Source organism: Harpia harpyja, chromosome Z (genome assembly GCF_026419915.1).
Source record: "Harpia harpyja isolate bHarHar1 chromosome Z, bHarHar1 primary haplotype, whole genome shotgun sequence".
Classification (NCBI taxonomy): Eukaryota; Metazoa; Chordata; class Aves; order Accipitriformes; family Accipitridae; genus Harpia; species Harpia harpyja.
In genome coordinates, this window is record NC_068969.1 from 18,005,902 (window position 1) to 18,023,044 (window position 17,143).

The 17,143-nt window shown below is 48.7% G+C and overlaps 1 protein-coding gene across 1 annotated transcript in view; it reads right to left on the reverse strand.

Moving 5' to 3' along the window:
* Positions 1-8,536, reverse strand: part of LRIG1 (leucine rich repeats and immunoglobulin like domains 1) — a 95,918-nt gene extending 87,382 nt beyond the window's left edge. The window contains exon 1 of the mRNA XM_052777316.1: positions 8,302-8,536. Within this exon, the coding sequence (XP_052633276.1) occupies positions 8,302-8,468 (167 nt within the window). The 5' untranslated portion in view covers positions 8,469-8,536. The remainder of the gene's footprint in view (positions 1-8,301) is intronic.
* Positions 8,537-17,143: the final 8,607 nt, after the last annotated feature.

Below are 17,143 nucleotides of genomic sequence, written 5' to 3' on the forward strand. Positions count from 1 at the left end.
GATCAAACAGCACCAGCCAAGCACTGCCACGCATGCTGCAAGCACTTTTTAGATGATAGATAACATAGAAAACCTGTGTTTATACTGGCGCATGGCAGGCTAAAACAGACTTTAAGTGTGGTTATAAAACAGCCCAGTCTACGCCGGCCAGGCAAAATGTGTTTTGAGCTTGCAGGGCAGTATTTGGAGGGAGGCTCATTAGTAGCTGGTGTTGATGGAAAACTCTCCAGGACAGAGGAATATTCACAGCACCAAAAGACAACGGAGTCGCATCCTGTGAGGTGCCCATCACAAAAGCACAGGCTTTGGGCAACCAGGGAGAGACACATCGATGGTGAGGATGGATCCATGTCCCTGTGTGTGGGGAAGCAGCACAGCCCCAACTTTGCATTTTGCATCTCTCATTTCCTTCTTGCACCTGAGGGCTTGTCCTGCCTTCCTGCAGACAGCAAAAAACTGCCAGCTGGAGGAGATGGTCTAGGAAAAAAGCATCTTATTTCAAGATTTCACAGCCAAATTCCTACTGAACTCGAGGGTTGTGTTTTCTAATCTGAAAGGATTAATCTAAAAACAGGTGCCCTGAACAAAACGGAAACGTTTGCGATACACACCCTGTATAGGTGAGCAGGGTTTACAAGAAATGCGTTGAAGACTGCACCTCTGCAGATTTCCAAAATTAATGTGACTGCCCCAGGGTGTCCAAAAAAGACACCAAAGAAAAATTCACAAACAAGAGTTACTGCCTCATTATGAGCAGCAATATCAAGACTACCTAACCCCCACACACACCCCAAAAAGACAAATTCTCTTGCACACAAAACTTTAGCTCCAGAGCAAAGCTTTAAACAGCTAATGCATTTTTAAATGCAACTTGTGCATGACACTGGAGTATGTTTTATAAACCTGTAGCTCTGTGTAAAGCTGTTCAATTGTAAAGGGCCTCTAATACTTCTCCTGCTGAAATCCATGCAAAGCCACTGCAGCGAACTACAAAACTGCTGTGACAAGCGCAGACAACCAACTACCTTGCCTGCAGATCCAGCATGGTTAACATTAATAAAAAATAGGCAGATGGCTACCGTTTGAGACCCATCTTTCAATTCTTACTCAAACTGAAAACGCAACCATGCAGAAGTAAACCATGCTCCTGGAATTGGATGTGACATGTCATCAGGTCTTGAGAGGTGCCCCCAAAATAGCAGGGCCTGCTTCTAGACTTCTCCAAAATTATACGGTTGTGGCTTGAGAGACAGCATGCTGAAAATATAATAAGGGAGCATAACATATTACATATGTTGTGGTCCTGCTCCGAAACTGGAAGAGACTAGGGTTGAAGGACTTTTGGGCTGCAGTGCAGGACTTGGTTAACTATTAATGGATGACTCAGCTACAATAATAATATGTATTTCATGTTGTGCGCTAGCACAACGGCATCCTGGTCCTTGACTTGGGTCCCTATGCACGGCAGGAAAAAAAATACTTTGTAGCACATCATTTAATAGCTGGACGTACCAGGAAATATGAAAGAAGGTTTATTCACCCTTTGTTTCTTCCTGCAGCCTCACGCTCTGCTCCTTCCTTCACATGCCACTAAAAACCAGCAAGGGACTTCAGAGGAGAGCTGCCGGTGGGCGCCCAGTGTCCCAGGCTTGCATGAAACCACAACCCAGACCAAGGAGCTATGTTTTTTCCCGTTACTCACCAAAGCAGTGCTCTATGTTAAATCACTCCCCTCGCCCTGAACGAGGTGCTAATTCCTGCCCAGCCCTGGTCCTGCAGAGCTGATGAACCTGGAGCCTGGATCTTCTGCAGATGGCTCTTCCCAACAGCATTAGCCTAAATTATCTCTACTTCATTCATCCACATGACCCCAGCTCCACATTGCAAAACAAGGGAGTCACACTGGGCCATTAGGTTAGCAGCACAAAATGATTATGTTAAAAAGCTGATGAGCTGAGCTAACTCAATCCAAGGTGTCTCGCGGGGCAGACAACAAGATCAGTTAAAAGCCCTGCAGCCCTAATTGAGAGTTTCTGGGTGCGGCTGACATACAAGCCAGGGACAATACACAAGTTCTCATCAGAGCTACTAAGAAATGAAAGCCATCATCCCATTTTGCAGCCACTCAAACTTCAAGACACAACTTTAACCCCTCTTCAAGAGATCAAAGCAACCAGAAACCAAAGGCAGGCACTGCTTGGGCACAGCCAGGGCCTCCTGGCACTCAGCAATTCCCAGCTGCCCTGCAGAGCCAGCGGGAGCTGCCCATATATTCAGGACCCAGGTGTATGCACAGAGTCAGGAAGGTGCTTCTGCAGCACCTGGGGGAGTGCCCCAACATGAAGCCACCTTGAACCCTTCCAGCACACTCTGCTAAAGCTGCACACTGGGGAGCATCCTTCCAGTGTTCTAGGTCTTCCCTGCACCAGGTGGAGTTCACACCAACTAAAGCCCCATCTCAGCAAAGTGCTTCTGCATCTGCCTAAATCCCCATCAGAGACAAGACTCCAGCACTGGCTTAACTTTAAGCAGGGATGTTAAATCTCACCCAATGCTCAGGGAAGCATTTAAGTACCTGAAGTGCTTTGTTGAAGTGTCTGGGCTCCCAAACATATCGGTTTACCACGTCTAGCCTCTTGATGCCAGCAAGCAAAGGGAGAAGGCAGTCAACCTCACATTTGCTCCTTCATCCCTTAAACTTCGAGTAGAAACTCCCGCAAGGCTCAGCCGCCCCCAAACCTTACATCCACAGAACTGTAGAGCAGTTTGCACAAGCAAAGAAAAAAAATATTAAGCTGTATCTAACACAATAATGCTTGATTTTCCTTGAGAACAATTGATGGTGTGTTCGTCTTTTCGGCTGCCTACTGAGATGCTCGTTCCCCTGCCCTGGGAAATTTTCCCTCTGCGGCTCCTCCCCCCCCAGCTCCCAGACCATCCATTCTCCCCTTTTCAAACTGCACCCATTGTAAATGGCACTGAATATTAACACAGCCCATTGAGCACTTGCTCCTTTTGTATGGGACCCCTGCGTTTCAAATTGCAGTCACTGTAGAGAGGAAAAGCCTCGAAGTGATTAAATGCCATGAAGTTTCTCAAAAGGAGAGAGGAATATGCAGAGGCGGCTGAGGGGGTCCTAGAGCCTTTCACTTGAAGCCAGGGGCTTCTGCAAGAGCCAGAAAGGCTTCTTGGTGGGGGTATTTTATCCCATTCAGGCTTCACTATGAATCTCAGATGTACTTCTAATCCTAGTCTGATTGAGGTAATTTCTGCCCCAGCTGTGGCTCAGTCAGGGATTAAGATGAGAAGACCAGACAGCAGTTGCAAAGGGCTTGCTGTTAACTGCTGTTCTCCAGTGAGCACCAATAAATATCGCAGCATGCTGAGGGTGGTCAGCGAATCCACCGACACATGTTCACACAGGAAGGGTGGATTTATTTGCAAGCACGTGTATTTATTTGTGCATAAGCAGCAGGCTCAGACAGGCACTGCTTTGCAAGGAAAGGCTTTGCTGTTACCCCACCAGGACCAAGCTCCAGAGCAGCAAATGCAAGCCTGTAGGGTGCAGAGCCATCCCGCAGCCCCGGGGCTGGAAACCTTCCCTGAGCAAGGCCACTGCTGAGGACGATGCTCCAGGAAGCACCAAACCCAAGTGTGTCATTGTAAGCTGAGCAGGATTTGTTTTACAAGCACCACCAGCTCCCACCACCGTCCCACTTGAGCAGGAAACCTTCCTTGGACCACCACCCAGGAAGGAGCCACTGGCTCTGCAGAATTTCTTTGGGTTTCCACTCCCTTTCCCCAGGAGGAGCGAGAGAGACCGGCCACCTGCACCAATCCACGTCCCCCTCTCCCAAGCCATCCTTCCGAGCCCAGCGGCCCCCCGGGCTGCCGGCACACAGTGAGGGCTCTGCAGCTGCACAGGGCCAGGCACCGCGAGCCTGGGGTGACGATTACTTAATCTTTGTTCCATTATTTCAGCAGGGCTGGAAGTAGGACATGCAGGGGAGGAATTGCCAGAAGCACTCCCCACTCCCGGCAGCATCAGCAGGAGAGTCCGTCACCTCCTCCTTTCTCTTCCAGCATCTGTAGAGGAGTATGAGTTACTCCAGAGCCCGAGAGCAACTAATATCCATCTCCAGAGAGCACCATGCACAAAGGCAGTGGCACAGCAAGTTTTTTGCAGAGCCCCACTCTGCTCTACCAAGTAAGCAAAGAAGCTACCCTAACACATGAGAGCAGAGCAACAAGACCTGACACATTAAAACCCCAGTTTAGCAAGAAATTTAAGCTAATAGGTAATTTTGAGCACAACCATTCAGTTTTGTTGCCTTCAACAAAATCTTTGTGTCCATACACTTGAGCACAGCAAGAGTCTGCTCCTGACTCCAAGTTCAAATGCACTTCCAGGCCCTAAAACCAGGCACCCACAGGATTTCCGGAAGTATCCAGATGCTTTGCCCAGCTCTCTCCAGAGAGCAGCAACACCGTGTAAACAGCCAACATCCATGCAGCTGGTGCCTCAGGGCAACTTACCCATATAGCCAAACCCCAGAACCTCCCTGGGAAACCGTGAGCAGCTCTTAGCCCAGCTCTCCTGGGCACTTGAGGACTCTGCCTTGTTCCCAGACATGCCAGGCACACGCTGACCCAGAGGCAGAAGGGTCCCTGCACAGACACCCAGTATCCCATGAAAACTTTCCCTAGTCATTTGAGTCAAAAAACCACACAACACATCTGTTTAAAATAAAACCTTTCTTTCCTCCAGACCATACCAGCAATGAATTAGCTATCCAACTGCACTTCCACAGCCCCAAAGCCTTCTCACCATTAAAATCTGTACCCCAAATACAATTGCTTTATCACTAAAAAGGAAGAAAAAGCGCCCCCCCCCATACATGATGCCTAGAAGAAATCTCTCTTCTACCACTCCTTAAAAATTAAGATGCACGGAGAGACAGAAACAGAGGATGCAGTGTATGTGCCATGTCACCAACACTGCTGGAGCCCTGCACCTGGCTTTTCTGGGCACGAAGCATTTTGTACTTATGCTTGGCCCTAAAGTTTATGCCACATATTACACTCTAATGTAAAGAGAAGCTTCAGACTTAAGCACCAAAAGACATGAAGCATCTCCAGCAGCTTCAAAGTGAGAACACTGCAAAGGAGTCCTGCACAGCAACTGCCCAGCAGAGTTTGATTCTCGCGGCATCCCCCATGCACCAGGGACTTTTCACAACCACAGAGCTCGCAGCAGTTGGGTGCTGCAGCTCCTGCGAGGACAGTATGGGTCATGTCAGAGTGTTGCAACGTGCCCTACACAGGGCTGCTCAGCCAGCAAGTCCTGCACGCTTCTATAACTGGCATGCAATACTGAGCTGCCCCTTGTTTTTAAGGCAAAAAAACCCCACACATCTGTGACACGCTGCATTAACTGTGAGCAACTGCAGTCCACCAGCCCTTCTGCACATCCATTATGCCTCCTGAAAGCTAGGGAGAAAAATTACAACTCCGAGCTCTACTGCCAATAGAGAAATAACAATAGTTTCAAAATATCCCAATGCTTTTCCTCAATACTGATAGTCCTGTTGACAAAATACGCGGCACAATTAAGTCTGTTCCAGAACCCTCCCCAGCGTGCTGAGCCACATTTCCAACCCTACAAACAAAAGCTTTATCTCCAACACACTGAAAACTGACTCCAAGCACTGCTTCAGCATTGTGGCACTCATTAGGAATAAAAGATAAACTGCTAAGGAGGGATTTTTCAATAGCGCTTTAATGAAGTTAAAGCACAGCCACCACGAGTCACTGAAAACAGGATTTATCTTGTCTCCCATTAGCGATCGAACATGCCCAAGCTTATCACCCCAGGGAAGCAGACACCTTCGGCGGGAGACACAGCCTGCCCAGAAGCGATGGAGACCAGGGATGCACGGCTCCAACATTGCCAATCTCACCCCAATTTACGGCCCAGGGACCTGCACCCCCAGGCTGCACAGCTACAGCAGCCTGGGGTCACTGCAAACCATTTGCCTTCTGTTACTTTAAAAGGGCATGTTAAAAAAAAACAAAACAAAACAAACAAAAAGCAACAGAGATAGTTGCTTAGAGGTAACTTTTCCCCAACACATGGTGCCTCTATAGAGGACATTAAACAACTACTAAAAAAAAGAGTTAGCAACTCTCTGCACCAGAAATTAGCATTTATGATCCTAACAAGCATGAAAAACATGCTTCAGCTTTGTGTCCCTAAACTGAAATAAGCTATTTAAGTGATTTTTAGTGAGTAGAAACAATATTACTTCAAAAACAAAAGTACTTGCAATAGCTTAAGTGTCTGCTTTTTCTATTAGCTATGGAGAAAGAAAAAACCTTAATTTTGCATTGTCAGATATGAAAGCCATCACAAATTTCCACTTTAGCTAATTTTTTAGTTAGTTTAGAATTTACAAAGTTACAAACCATATGTTGTCTAAGTGGTTAAAAGATCAACAGCCCACAGGACCATAGCAATAGATTTATATGTGCTATTACTTCACCAATAAAATTAAAACTGAACTCAAGACACTCAAAAATCTGTTCCATATGAAAAAGACACTCCTGGGTATTAGCACTCCTGAAAAAAACACAACAATAAATTTCTTCAGACTGGGCTATTAATGCATTTCTCTGCATGAACAAAGATACACTGTCCTATTTTAAGAGGTGCATGGGGATGCTGGAATTATGCTGAGAAGACTAAAAACTTGCTCTGAAAGGTGCCCAAGGCTGAAGGAAGGATCCTTCAGAGCACACAGCGACAGGTGAATGGGATAAGTCAAGGTTTTAATGCAGAGGCCACACGTTCCTCTCGGTACGACACCTGATAATTTCATGTAAAACAAGGCATTTCTGCAGCCAAAAGTGAATAATACCAGGAGAACCTGACAAACCTCTAATAATTCTTCTTAATAAGGAGCTGGACGATCTCCAGCAACACTTCAGTGACCGTTCTCTCTCCTGGCAGAGCTGAGGAGTATCTATTACAACCAGGGGTTTTATAGATTCAATAATCTATAAATCTGTTCAAACAGCAGAAAGGCCCAGCAACAGCAGCTCTCAGACCTCTCCCATTCTAGGTCCTTATTTCCCCAAGGTTAGCTAACAGTCAACGACACTGATTTTTACAAGTTTATGAACACACACACACACATACCATCAGTCCTCCTGCACTGTCACCATCAAATGAATTGAGCTGTCAAAGCCGAGCACGCTTCCCTCTTCCCCGAATCTCCCGTGCTTCACGTGTCTGATGTTGTATTTCAGATCTTACCAGGTCAGAGCAGCGGTTGCACCACCAGAGCAGACTCACTGCACTTTATGGGAAACGGCAATCACGCTGTCCTGCACTTGGGCATGTACCTGAACACTTTAAAACACCCTTCTAGGGGGAAACAAAAAAAAAAAAAAAAAAAAGCAGCAGCACTGTTCTAATCACGACGTGCTGGGCTATAAGCTCAGCTACCATCCAGGGCATACGATACGCTGCAGGTTAATAACTTTGCTAGACGAACAAGTACTGGGGGAATCACAGCCAGCCACGCAGCTTTTATTGGAAAGCAACACCTGGTTTTTTTCTTGAAACACCCCAATAGCACCGCAAGAGCCCGCGACTCTCGTTCCGACTCACACTCCCTACCTCACCGGCCTTCACACCTGAACAGTCGGCAGCTCCAAACGTCCAAAGGGAGAGCGCGGCCCCAGCGCTGGGGTCCACGTTTCGGCAGCCGGGTGCAGGGCGCGATGCCGGTTTGCAGCACCAGGCCCGGGTTCGGGATGGATCTCCTAATAAGGATTCGGGAGCCCAAGCTGGCCGTTATCTCCAGCAGATTCCCATCGTTAGGGAGACCAAACCCGCTCCCGGCTCTTCTTCCTCCGAGACACCGGTACGGAGGAGAGGGAGAGCCCGCCCGGCAGCCCCCCGCTCCGCTCCACAGGGACCCGCATCGCCCCCGCCTCACCGCCCCCCTCCCCGCCTCGGGTGGGAGCCAGAGGAGACACTGGATCACCGGAGAAGTTTCACACCGCGCAGCTCAGCGCCTACAAGGCTTTAAAAAATATAAACCTGAGGGATTTTTTTTTGGGGGGGGGGGGGGGGTAGAGATTTTGTTTGTTTTACAAGCCCTCCCCGCTCCGCTGCGCCCAGCTCCCGGCGGAGCGGGGCTGCCCAAACCCCCAACCCCTTGCACCCCTACCCCGGGTCCCGCCCGCTGCCGGCCCCCCTCCCCAGCGCGGTGGGACCCTCCGCCCGGTACTCACACATGCCGCGGCCAGCAGGGCAGGTCCCGGGGCAGGGCGGGCAGCTCCAGCCCGCCGCAGTTCAGCAGCTCCCCGCCGCAGGCGCAGCCGGCGGCGGCGGCCGAGCCCAGCAGCCCCAGCAGCAGCAGCGCCGCCGCCCCGCCGCCCGCCCGTGACGGCACCGCCATTTTGTATCCGGCACCGGAGAAGGTCCGAGGCGGGAGGAGGCGGCAGGAGCGGCCCCGGCGCGGAGCGCAGCGGTAAAGCCGCGGGGCCCCGCGAGCGCTCAGCGCCGCTCCGCCGCCCGCAGCATCGCCTCGGCCGCCGGCGGCGGCGGCGCGGCCCCGCGGGGGGATCACGGCACCGGCATCCACCCGCCAGCGGGCGGGCGGGCACCGCCGGGCGGGTCGGGTCCGCGTCCTCGCCGCGGGAAGCGCTTCCTCCGTCACGCCGCACGGCTCCGGCCCGGCGGCCGCTGGAGCTCCCCGTCCTCGGTGCGCTCCCGCGGGGCTGAGAGCCGCTGCGACCGCCGCGCCGTTCCCGCTCCTGCCGCTGCCACCGGCCCGGCCCCGCCGCTCTCCCCGCCCGGCCCGAGCGCCGCTCGCCGCGGACCCACGTTGGCGACACCGCAACATGTAGCCGCGCCGCCCCCCGCTCGCCCGCCCATTGGCTGGCGGGCGCCCTCCGGCGGGCCCGCGCGAGCCGCCATTGGCCAGCACGTCGTCGTTCCCCCCCCCCCCCTCCGGCGCGGCGCCGCGGCACCCCATTGATGCCGGCGGCCCGTCAATCAGAGGCGCCGGGGCCCGCCCCTCTTTCCCACTCCAGGTGTGAACGCGGCGGCCACCCCCCCCCCCCCCGCGCTGCCTCTCTTAAAGGGGCCGCGCCCGCCGGCCCCCAACCCGCTCCGCCGGGGATGGCGGGGAGGGGAAAGCGATTTGAAAATCTCTCTGCCGTAGATGCGGACAATCTGCTGCAAGACCAGGGCCTGGGGGCTCCCCCACAACCCGGTGTGACCCCACGAAGCGGCTGCAGGGCCACGCGTGTCCCGCCACGAGCCAGGCGCAGGAGTGGATTAATTATCCACGTGTGTTTCAGACCAAAGCTAAGCAGCGGGTTCCGCTTCCCAAATTTACCCCATTTTTGAAAGCCCAGCACACACCAGGCATAAGGGAGCCCACAGCAGGGCGAAGCATGGCTCGTTAGATAGCTGCAGCAAGATCATTACGGGCAAAATTAATCTTAGAGAATCAAAACACTCCAAAGACTGAATTTAGAGGCTGCTCCTGAGCTTAGTGGAGAGCATCCAACTGGCTTTGGGCAAGTTTGGATGTGGTCCGCACAGCATTTAGGGGAGGAAGCTCTGTCTGGAAATCCTGAGGGAGGAAGATATGAGCTTTGGAAGATGACATGATATGAAATGTAGAAGCGGGGTTTATTGATGGGGCAACACCTTGCTCCAGGAGGAAGAGTTTACGATTTCAGAATCCCCACCTGAAAGCTCGACCATACACCACAAGAAGCAGTGTTAGCTATTACTGGCGTAGCATTTCCCTCTTCTTCTCTGTTTACTCTTGACAGTCCACCTGCACAACAACTATTTGGCCTTTGGGACAGCTTTGAACATATCAGATTGCAGAGATTAACGATAAATGGAAAACTCAGTCTCTGCAAAGGCTTCTCCCAGCTCAGCACTGGGGTGAACAGGACTTCCAGGCATCCCGTCCCACCAAGTCTCACCAAACGCCCGGCATGCCGAGGCCGGGTGATGCTCACCAGTGTCGGCACCCTCGGCAGCGTGGCCGGGACCGCTGCTCTCCCCCAGCCGCGCACATCCTCGCCCTGGGACCCCGACGACAAGCGCGCTTTTCAGCGCGGGCACTGCATCTTTCTGGGAAGAATCAATAGGCATTATTTATAGGCAGGGGTTTTCACTAGGTAAAACTTGGGGTTTAGGCTTTTGTTACGCCGGGAGGAGGGAGGAATTAAAAAAATTCACATTGTTGTGGCTTGGGGTCTTATTTCAGCTTTCAAGAGCTGGAGAAAACAGGAGAATGGCTTACGTTTAGTCCCCTAATTTATTTGAAAGCTGTTCGCCAGCTAAAAGCAAGAGCTCCTGTCCCTGGGGAGGGAACCCAGGGCAGAAAGGGTAGATGCATTACAGAAAACAGTGCAGTCTTATACAAATATATAGCCAATTAAAAAATATGCCTTTAGTTCTTCAATGCGGGAAACCCAAAGTTTAAGGCACTTTTATGGAACGGATTTCTCTTGCCCATTTGGGAAGGCAATCATGAAAATAAAAAACCTTTTGGTTCTTTCACAGTGTTTTCAAATTTGACACCCAAGCTTTTTAATTAATTTTAACAATTAATTTTAATAATTTTTAATTTTTCTTGCAACCCTGACCTCAAACCCTGCTGATTTCATCTCACACATTCAATGCCGGACTTTTGCATCACACCATGCGACCGCTGTTGCAGTGCCCATCCCCAAAGCCCCTCCCTGTGACAAGGGGGAGTGGCCGGCCATGGGGTTTCCCATGGAGAGAAAGATCCAAAACCCTTGGACAACCTTTTTAAAAAAGATATCTAAAAGCCGCTCTCCTGGATACTGGTCCAAATCGCCTCACATTTGCACAGGATCACCATGCACTAATAATAATTGAGCGAGGGCAGTTGGTAGGAAATGAGATTATTCTCACAGTCGTGCTCTCCCTCCTACCTGAGTCCATGCCTTTGCTAGAGAGGAGGCTGTGTACAGCATGGAGGATGTTTCTTTCTCGAACCTCATTAAATCTAATTAAATAGCTTACAAAAGTATTTATGAAAACAAATTTTAAAATGGCAAAGGCATGCCAACGAGGAAGATATTTCTAATTCTGCCGGTGTCTTTTTGTGGATTTGGAGTCGGTTCAGAAGTGCACACTTGGAAGGTAATTGCTGACAGCATGCAGAATCCATCAAGCTATAATTAACACTCTACTATTATTCTAATTGCCTCACTCAAGCTTCTGTGTTTTTTAATTGTAGAGCAATTTGCCAATAGAGAATTTAATTGCAATACACATTTTATGCATTTTGGGACAAAGTACCATTATTTCCACTTCAGCAAAAATGTTCCTCAGTTTTTAATAGCTTGCTTTATTCTTTTCTAGGATTCTTTCTTTTTGCCCGATAAAGGAATTTGATTGCAGCCTCTTGTGAAATTAGTAATGATATAATATACAGGAGTGCCTGGAGGCTTCAGTTTGGATCATGACTCTATTAAGCTAGGAACTGTACATACATGTAGCAAGACACAGCCCTGAGGAGCTTGAAATCTAAACAGAGAAGACAAACTGAGGTGAGAACAGAAGTATTATCCCTATTTTACAGCTGGGGAACCGGAGCCCCAGATGACTCACCTTAGGCGACCCTGCGCACCCGGGGTGCAGCCAGGAACTCAGACGAGCCCTGAACGCAGGGCACCCTTCGTCTTTAACGTGAACTTATTTTCTGTCTCCTGGTTTCTGCAAAAGCCTATCTCTGTAACTTGATTTGCAAGCTAGACCTTCTAAATAACTTCTAACCATCTAGGATCTACGGTCACTTTTCATGAATGCCTTGGCTTTCAGAGCAAGACCCAGCGTTGAACAGGAGCCCTGGGGAGGCTGCAGAGTACCCCAGCAGATGTGACACGCTGGATGCAGGACAATAGCAGTGCTGTCAGGCTTTGCGAGGGATGTGTTTGACTTCTTCTGCGGCAGACTGAAGGTCGGAGGCAGTGAAATAGAAAAGGATGGACCTTAGCTCATGTTGACCATCCTCGCGTTTGACATTTTTCCTTCACTCCAGCTTAGTGCTTCTATCTTCAGGGCCACAAATCTATCTGTAACAATGTTTATCTTCTTCTAATAATGCTCGTGATGGCTTTCTACCCAACACCGATGGTGCTGAGATTTGCAAAATATCCAATACCCGTGGCTACAATCCCTTACATTGTCACCCTGGTGCGTTGACGTGTCAATCAATATTACTATGGTGAGAAGTGCTTAAAAAGGTCACAGAAGGTGTGTTGTGGGGACAGCGTACAAGATTGCGGTGTTTATTCAGCACAGCAAGTCACGTTTATACATAGCTAACAGTGGTCTTTAGTATTAGCTGCTCATGGCAAGCCGTATGGTTTGGCTCCGGGCATCCAGGTTGCGAGAGATGGTTTCTCTAGTATGACCAGATCAACCAAAGCATCAGCATTCCAGAGGTTTATTAGTTGATCTGGTTACACCAGATCTGCAAGGACAATTTTACGGCATCTTGCCACCCAAAGCTGGTCTCTGTCTCTCTTGGATCTCAACCCTGCTCCTCAGAGCTCGTTTTGTTGGAACAACCTGTGAGATGTATGACGTGATCCAAAAGTGCCTAGCAGCAATGACTAACGATAACATCACTTCTCACTGCTATGATGGGTGAAGTCAATTCAGCTTAGCAGGAGGCAGCATATGACAGTGAGAATTAAAGGAAGAGATGATCAAGTCAAGCTTCAGTATAGGGTCACTAACAGTGCTGACACAAAAGTTTAGCTAGGGCTCAACCTCCAAAGAGTTTGCCTTGCAATGACACGTAAGCCTTTTCTTCTCTTAAAATTAGAGACCAGTGCTTGAACTCTGGTCCTCCAGGAACATAAAGTCTTTGATCAAGACCAGATCATGCTTCGTTAATGTGAAAGTTCACTCAAGTAGCTGCTGTCATTTCATTTTTCACAGGCAATGAGTTAAATTGCTTTCCCGGCCTGGGACTGGCACAGGCAGCTAGAGAAAGATGGTGCAAATAGCTAGATCCTATTAACTAAATCCATGTTCTGTCACTATGTTGCCATCTCTGATCCTTTTTTTTTCCTTCCTGAAGGACTTGTTTTAAAACTTTTGCATAAATGCATGTGTATTTATCTCATCTTTTTAAAAGTAGACTATCAGAAAAGCATGACAATTTACTGTCGAGACAGAAGGGGGAGAGAAAGCAGACTGTTAGCACTAGAATATTGCCTGCCATTTGGATGGGCAAAATGCATGATAAGAGTGAGGGTTTGAATGTAAACCCATGGTACTCGAACCTGGAGCTTACACTCAATTGCTTAAAAGCATGTTTTTGTAGACAAGACCATGCACTAACTGCAAGAGCAGGAAGAAAGCTGGTAGACCTGAAGCCTGAACACTGTCTGTCTGCTTGGATCACCCATTTCAGTATGACATTACTCTCCTTAATCATGTTCGAGATCCAAACTCTAGAAGTTTCCCCAAGCCCAGGGAGAGATTTGGCCCCATGTGCAAGCTGGCATGTATCAGGGCTTGCTCTTCAGATCTGGGCTTGGACTCAGATCTGTGCCGAGTCTCCGACAGCGAGAGCAGAGCTGGAGACACAGCTATTCCTGACAGTGACTAGCACTAATAGTGTTTATGCTACGAAGAGCTCTATTAACTGGCATAATAACTATAATTATATGGTGTAACTTCTTTTCGTTGCTTTCACCTCTAGGCTGAGGTGGAAGTGTGAAGTTCTTGCAGCCCCAGAGGAATGTGTTAGATGAAATCATGCAAGCGGAGCAAAGAAGCTGGAATCCAGCTACAGCTAAAATAGGAGCCACCTGCCCCTGCTCAGAGAATAATAGAAAAAGATTTAGAAATATTGGAGGAGGAGGAGTTTAACTTCTCTTTCAGGTAGGGATGCTTTAAATTGAGACTATTTCTTCACTCTGGACAAGCCTCCTCTAGAAATGGCAAGAGACTTCAGGCGCATCTGAAAAATAGTAAATGGTTTGTTTTACTGCAAAGCCTTGCCTCAATGTAAGTGGGAAAACAAGCCACCAGCTTGCTTAATAAAAGTAACAGGCTCCAAACCTTTCCTGAGTAAGGCTTGTATTTCCTTACTGACAGCTGTTGACTTCCAGTGACTTTCACAGCAAAAAAAGGTTATTCACACCCCCCTCAAAGCAACCCACACCTCTCTGTGGGCTCAGAAGGTCGATAAGGAAACCCCCAAATGGAGTAAGTGCAGGGTGCCCTCTCAAAAAGCAGTCAAACTGAGTATTTATTTAATAGCTCACTGTCAAGACTTTATGCTACAGATGAAGGGTGCCATCAGCAAGGGTGGTCTCTGCCTGGCAATACTTTCAAGGCAACTTTAGCTGAAAGTTGCACAAGGCACGGCTGTTCTCAAAGGTCCAGATCCCATATAACAATTAAAGGAAGATGATTGCAGAATGACCACAACAGCCAGACTTCGGAAGGATCTGGCAAGCAAGCGCTGCCTTGCAGGTCAGAGCTAGTTTTTTCCAACTGTTGTGCTTGATCTTTATCCATACTGGAAATGGGGCAAGGTACCTTGTGACAACTTTTATTGGTACTCACTTACTGCCTCTGTGATTACCACGGGCTATTACTACCAAACTGCCTCTTGTTGCTTCATCTGGCTGGAAGATATTAGGATTTGTCTGCTGCTTCATCATACTTTGATCCCTTGTTTAGAAAAGAAATCTGTTTCCTTGCTCTTGAGAGCCTCATTCTTGGCTAGGGACTGAACTGCAGGCTGATATTTCTGTTTGGCCCTTGAAGCCAACTATTAACCACATTTCTTGTCCTGCTGGTACCACCCAGGAGTGCATCAATAGTGCAATACAAATGGCACAGCATCATTAGATGAAGAACAAAATATGTGGCAGAGCCCTGCTGTGGCTTAGAGGCTCTGAGAAGAATCTCTCAAAATATCTTAGACATCTGCCATGTGTAAAATCTCATGATTGTTCTTCAAATTCTTCTGTGGATACATCAGCCTCTCCTCCACTTCTCTCCCCATCTCCTTCTGCTAACGCATGTGCTTCTTACCAGCAGTGTGTGACACAAGGGTTGTTTTCCTCCACAGTTATTCTATTTATTCAATACCTGAGGTCATTATCCTCTGGTTTGAAACATCCTAAATCACTTCCATAGTGCACAGTTGGGATGACATGAAGGATTATGACTTCATGTGGGAATAAGGAGGAGCAGATGAAGACTTAATAGACACAGATCCTGTTTTATGCCAATGCCATAACTAATTAGAAACAGGGGGGGAAACAAGTAGATGGGAACTGTCTCAAACTTCTCTCAGAGCTTGCCATGGCATATGAATGAGTGTCTACCATCATCATGCCAGCATTGCAGTAGTTGGACAACTTTGTCCACAGATGCAGCGGTGGATGTTTTGGATTTGTATAAGCTCTGTGTGTCTCCACTGACACCCGTTTCTCACACGCCCTCTCCATCTCCCACAAGATGTGAGTGACCACGGGAAGTTGCAGGGATGCGTAATGACTGTTTCTGTTATATCCCAGGAGGATTGTATTCCTTTTGCCTTTGAGATGAAGTTTCCATCAACTTGGCAGTAAGGCATGCTGTAATGTAAGAGCTCACGCAGAAGTAATGAGATTGAATCCGTTACCAACTTGTGATCTAGAGGCAGCACTGTTTGAAGAGGCACAACATTCTTCATGCCCCCTGCCACCCAGCTTTAAAAAAGAAAGAGACCACCCCAGTATGATGTAATTTGTCTCTTATATTAGAGGAAACTACATAGAGCTTTTCACCTTACAACTCTGCTGCTCCAGAGAGGAGCTAAATTCAACCAGGATTTCTTTATGTTCTTTAGCTTCCATATTGTTCTCCAAGAGGGCTACATTACTCCCCTTCCATCCCACTTGTCTGGAGCCTCTTTGTTCTGGTTACCCTGGGCAATAGCATCATCTTTTCTGTTTTGGAGGATCCATAACCAGACACCTTGAAGATAAGGCCATATCAACCAGCCATCTCTGCCTCCTCATCTAGCTAGGGCAAAATCATCTACTCACAGGGCACTAAGAGTGGGTTCTAGTTGAGGCCATCTTAGAGAACAGGCAACGTCCAACAGAGACCCCAAATGAGAAGGTGGAAGGAAAAAATACCACTCTTGCCTCTGCTTACCCCACTCTCCTGAAGAGGTTTTTGCAGTCGCTGAATCCAGCTGGCAGCAATGCAGTAAATAGCCACATCCCCCGTGCACAGGCTCACTACTCGCTGACATGGGCAAACACAGGCTTGCTGAGAAGAGGAAGGGGAGCCGAGCTCCTTCCTTCCCCCAGAAACATCCCTTCTGCTCCATCTGATGATACACAAAACCTTGGCTGTACAACCCTTCCCTTTGAACCAGGGCCATCTACAGCAGAAGTGTGCTCTCCCCAGCATTTATGGGGTTTACAGGTGTCTGTATGCTGTGGCTCCCTGGCTGGCCCTTTCTAAATGGGCTACACCTGTGGGGAGAAAAAATCAGCTGTGAGTTATCAACTGCCAATCTCACCTCCCAGGCACCAAGCTTTTATCCTTGAAGGGATGCTCAAGGGTGAAATAGTAGGAAATGGATGCTATTTTTTTCACATGATGAGCTGCTTGGCTGTTTTGCTAGAAATGCCAGAGCTGTGCTTCAAATAACTCCTTGTTCCTGGCCCTAGGACTTGTCCTTGTTTCAGGCAGAAGGGAATGCCTTTGGGGTGTGCTGGGTGTTTTTGAGTGCATGGTGGAGCCTCATGACGCTTGGAATATCCGTGGTTGTCCCAAGGTACAACATGAGGGGTAAGTGAATGAGAATTGCTTCTCTTGTTAAATGCCATTTTATCAAGTGCTGTCTTGTTTTGTTTTGTTCACCTCTAGCTGTGACTAGTAATGACTGGGTGACTCCATCTGAGCTACTGCATTGTTTGAACTGGTGCCTCTGTGTGAGGTGTTTCCTTGGGACTTCAGGTACCTTCTCTGCTTCTGCACAGAGCCCAGTCTTGGATGTGTTCACGAGGGGTTGCTGGTTCCAATGCCCAGGGCATTTTC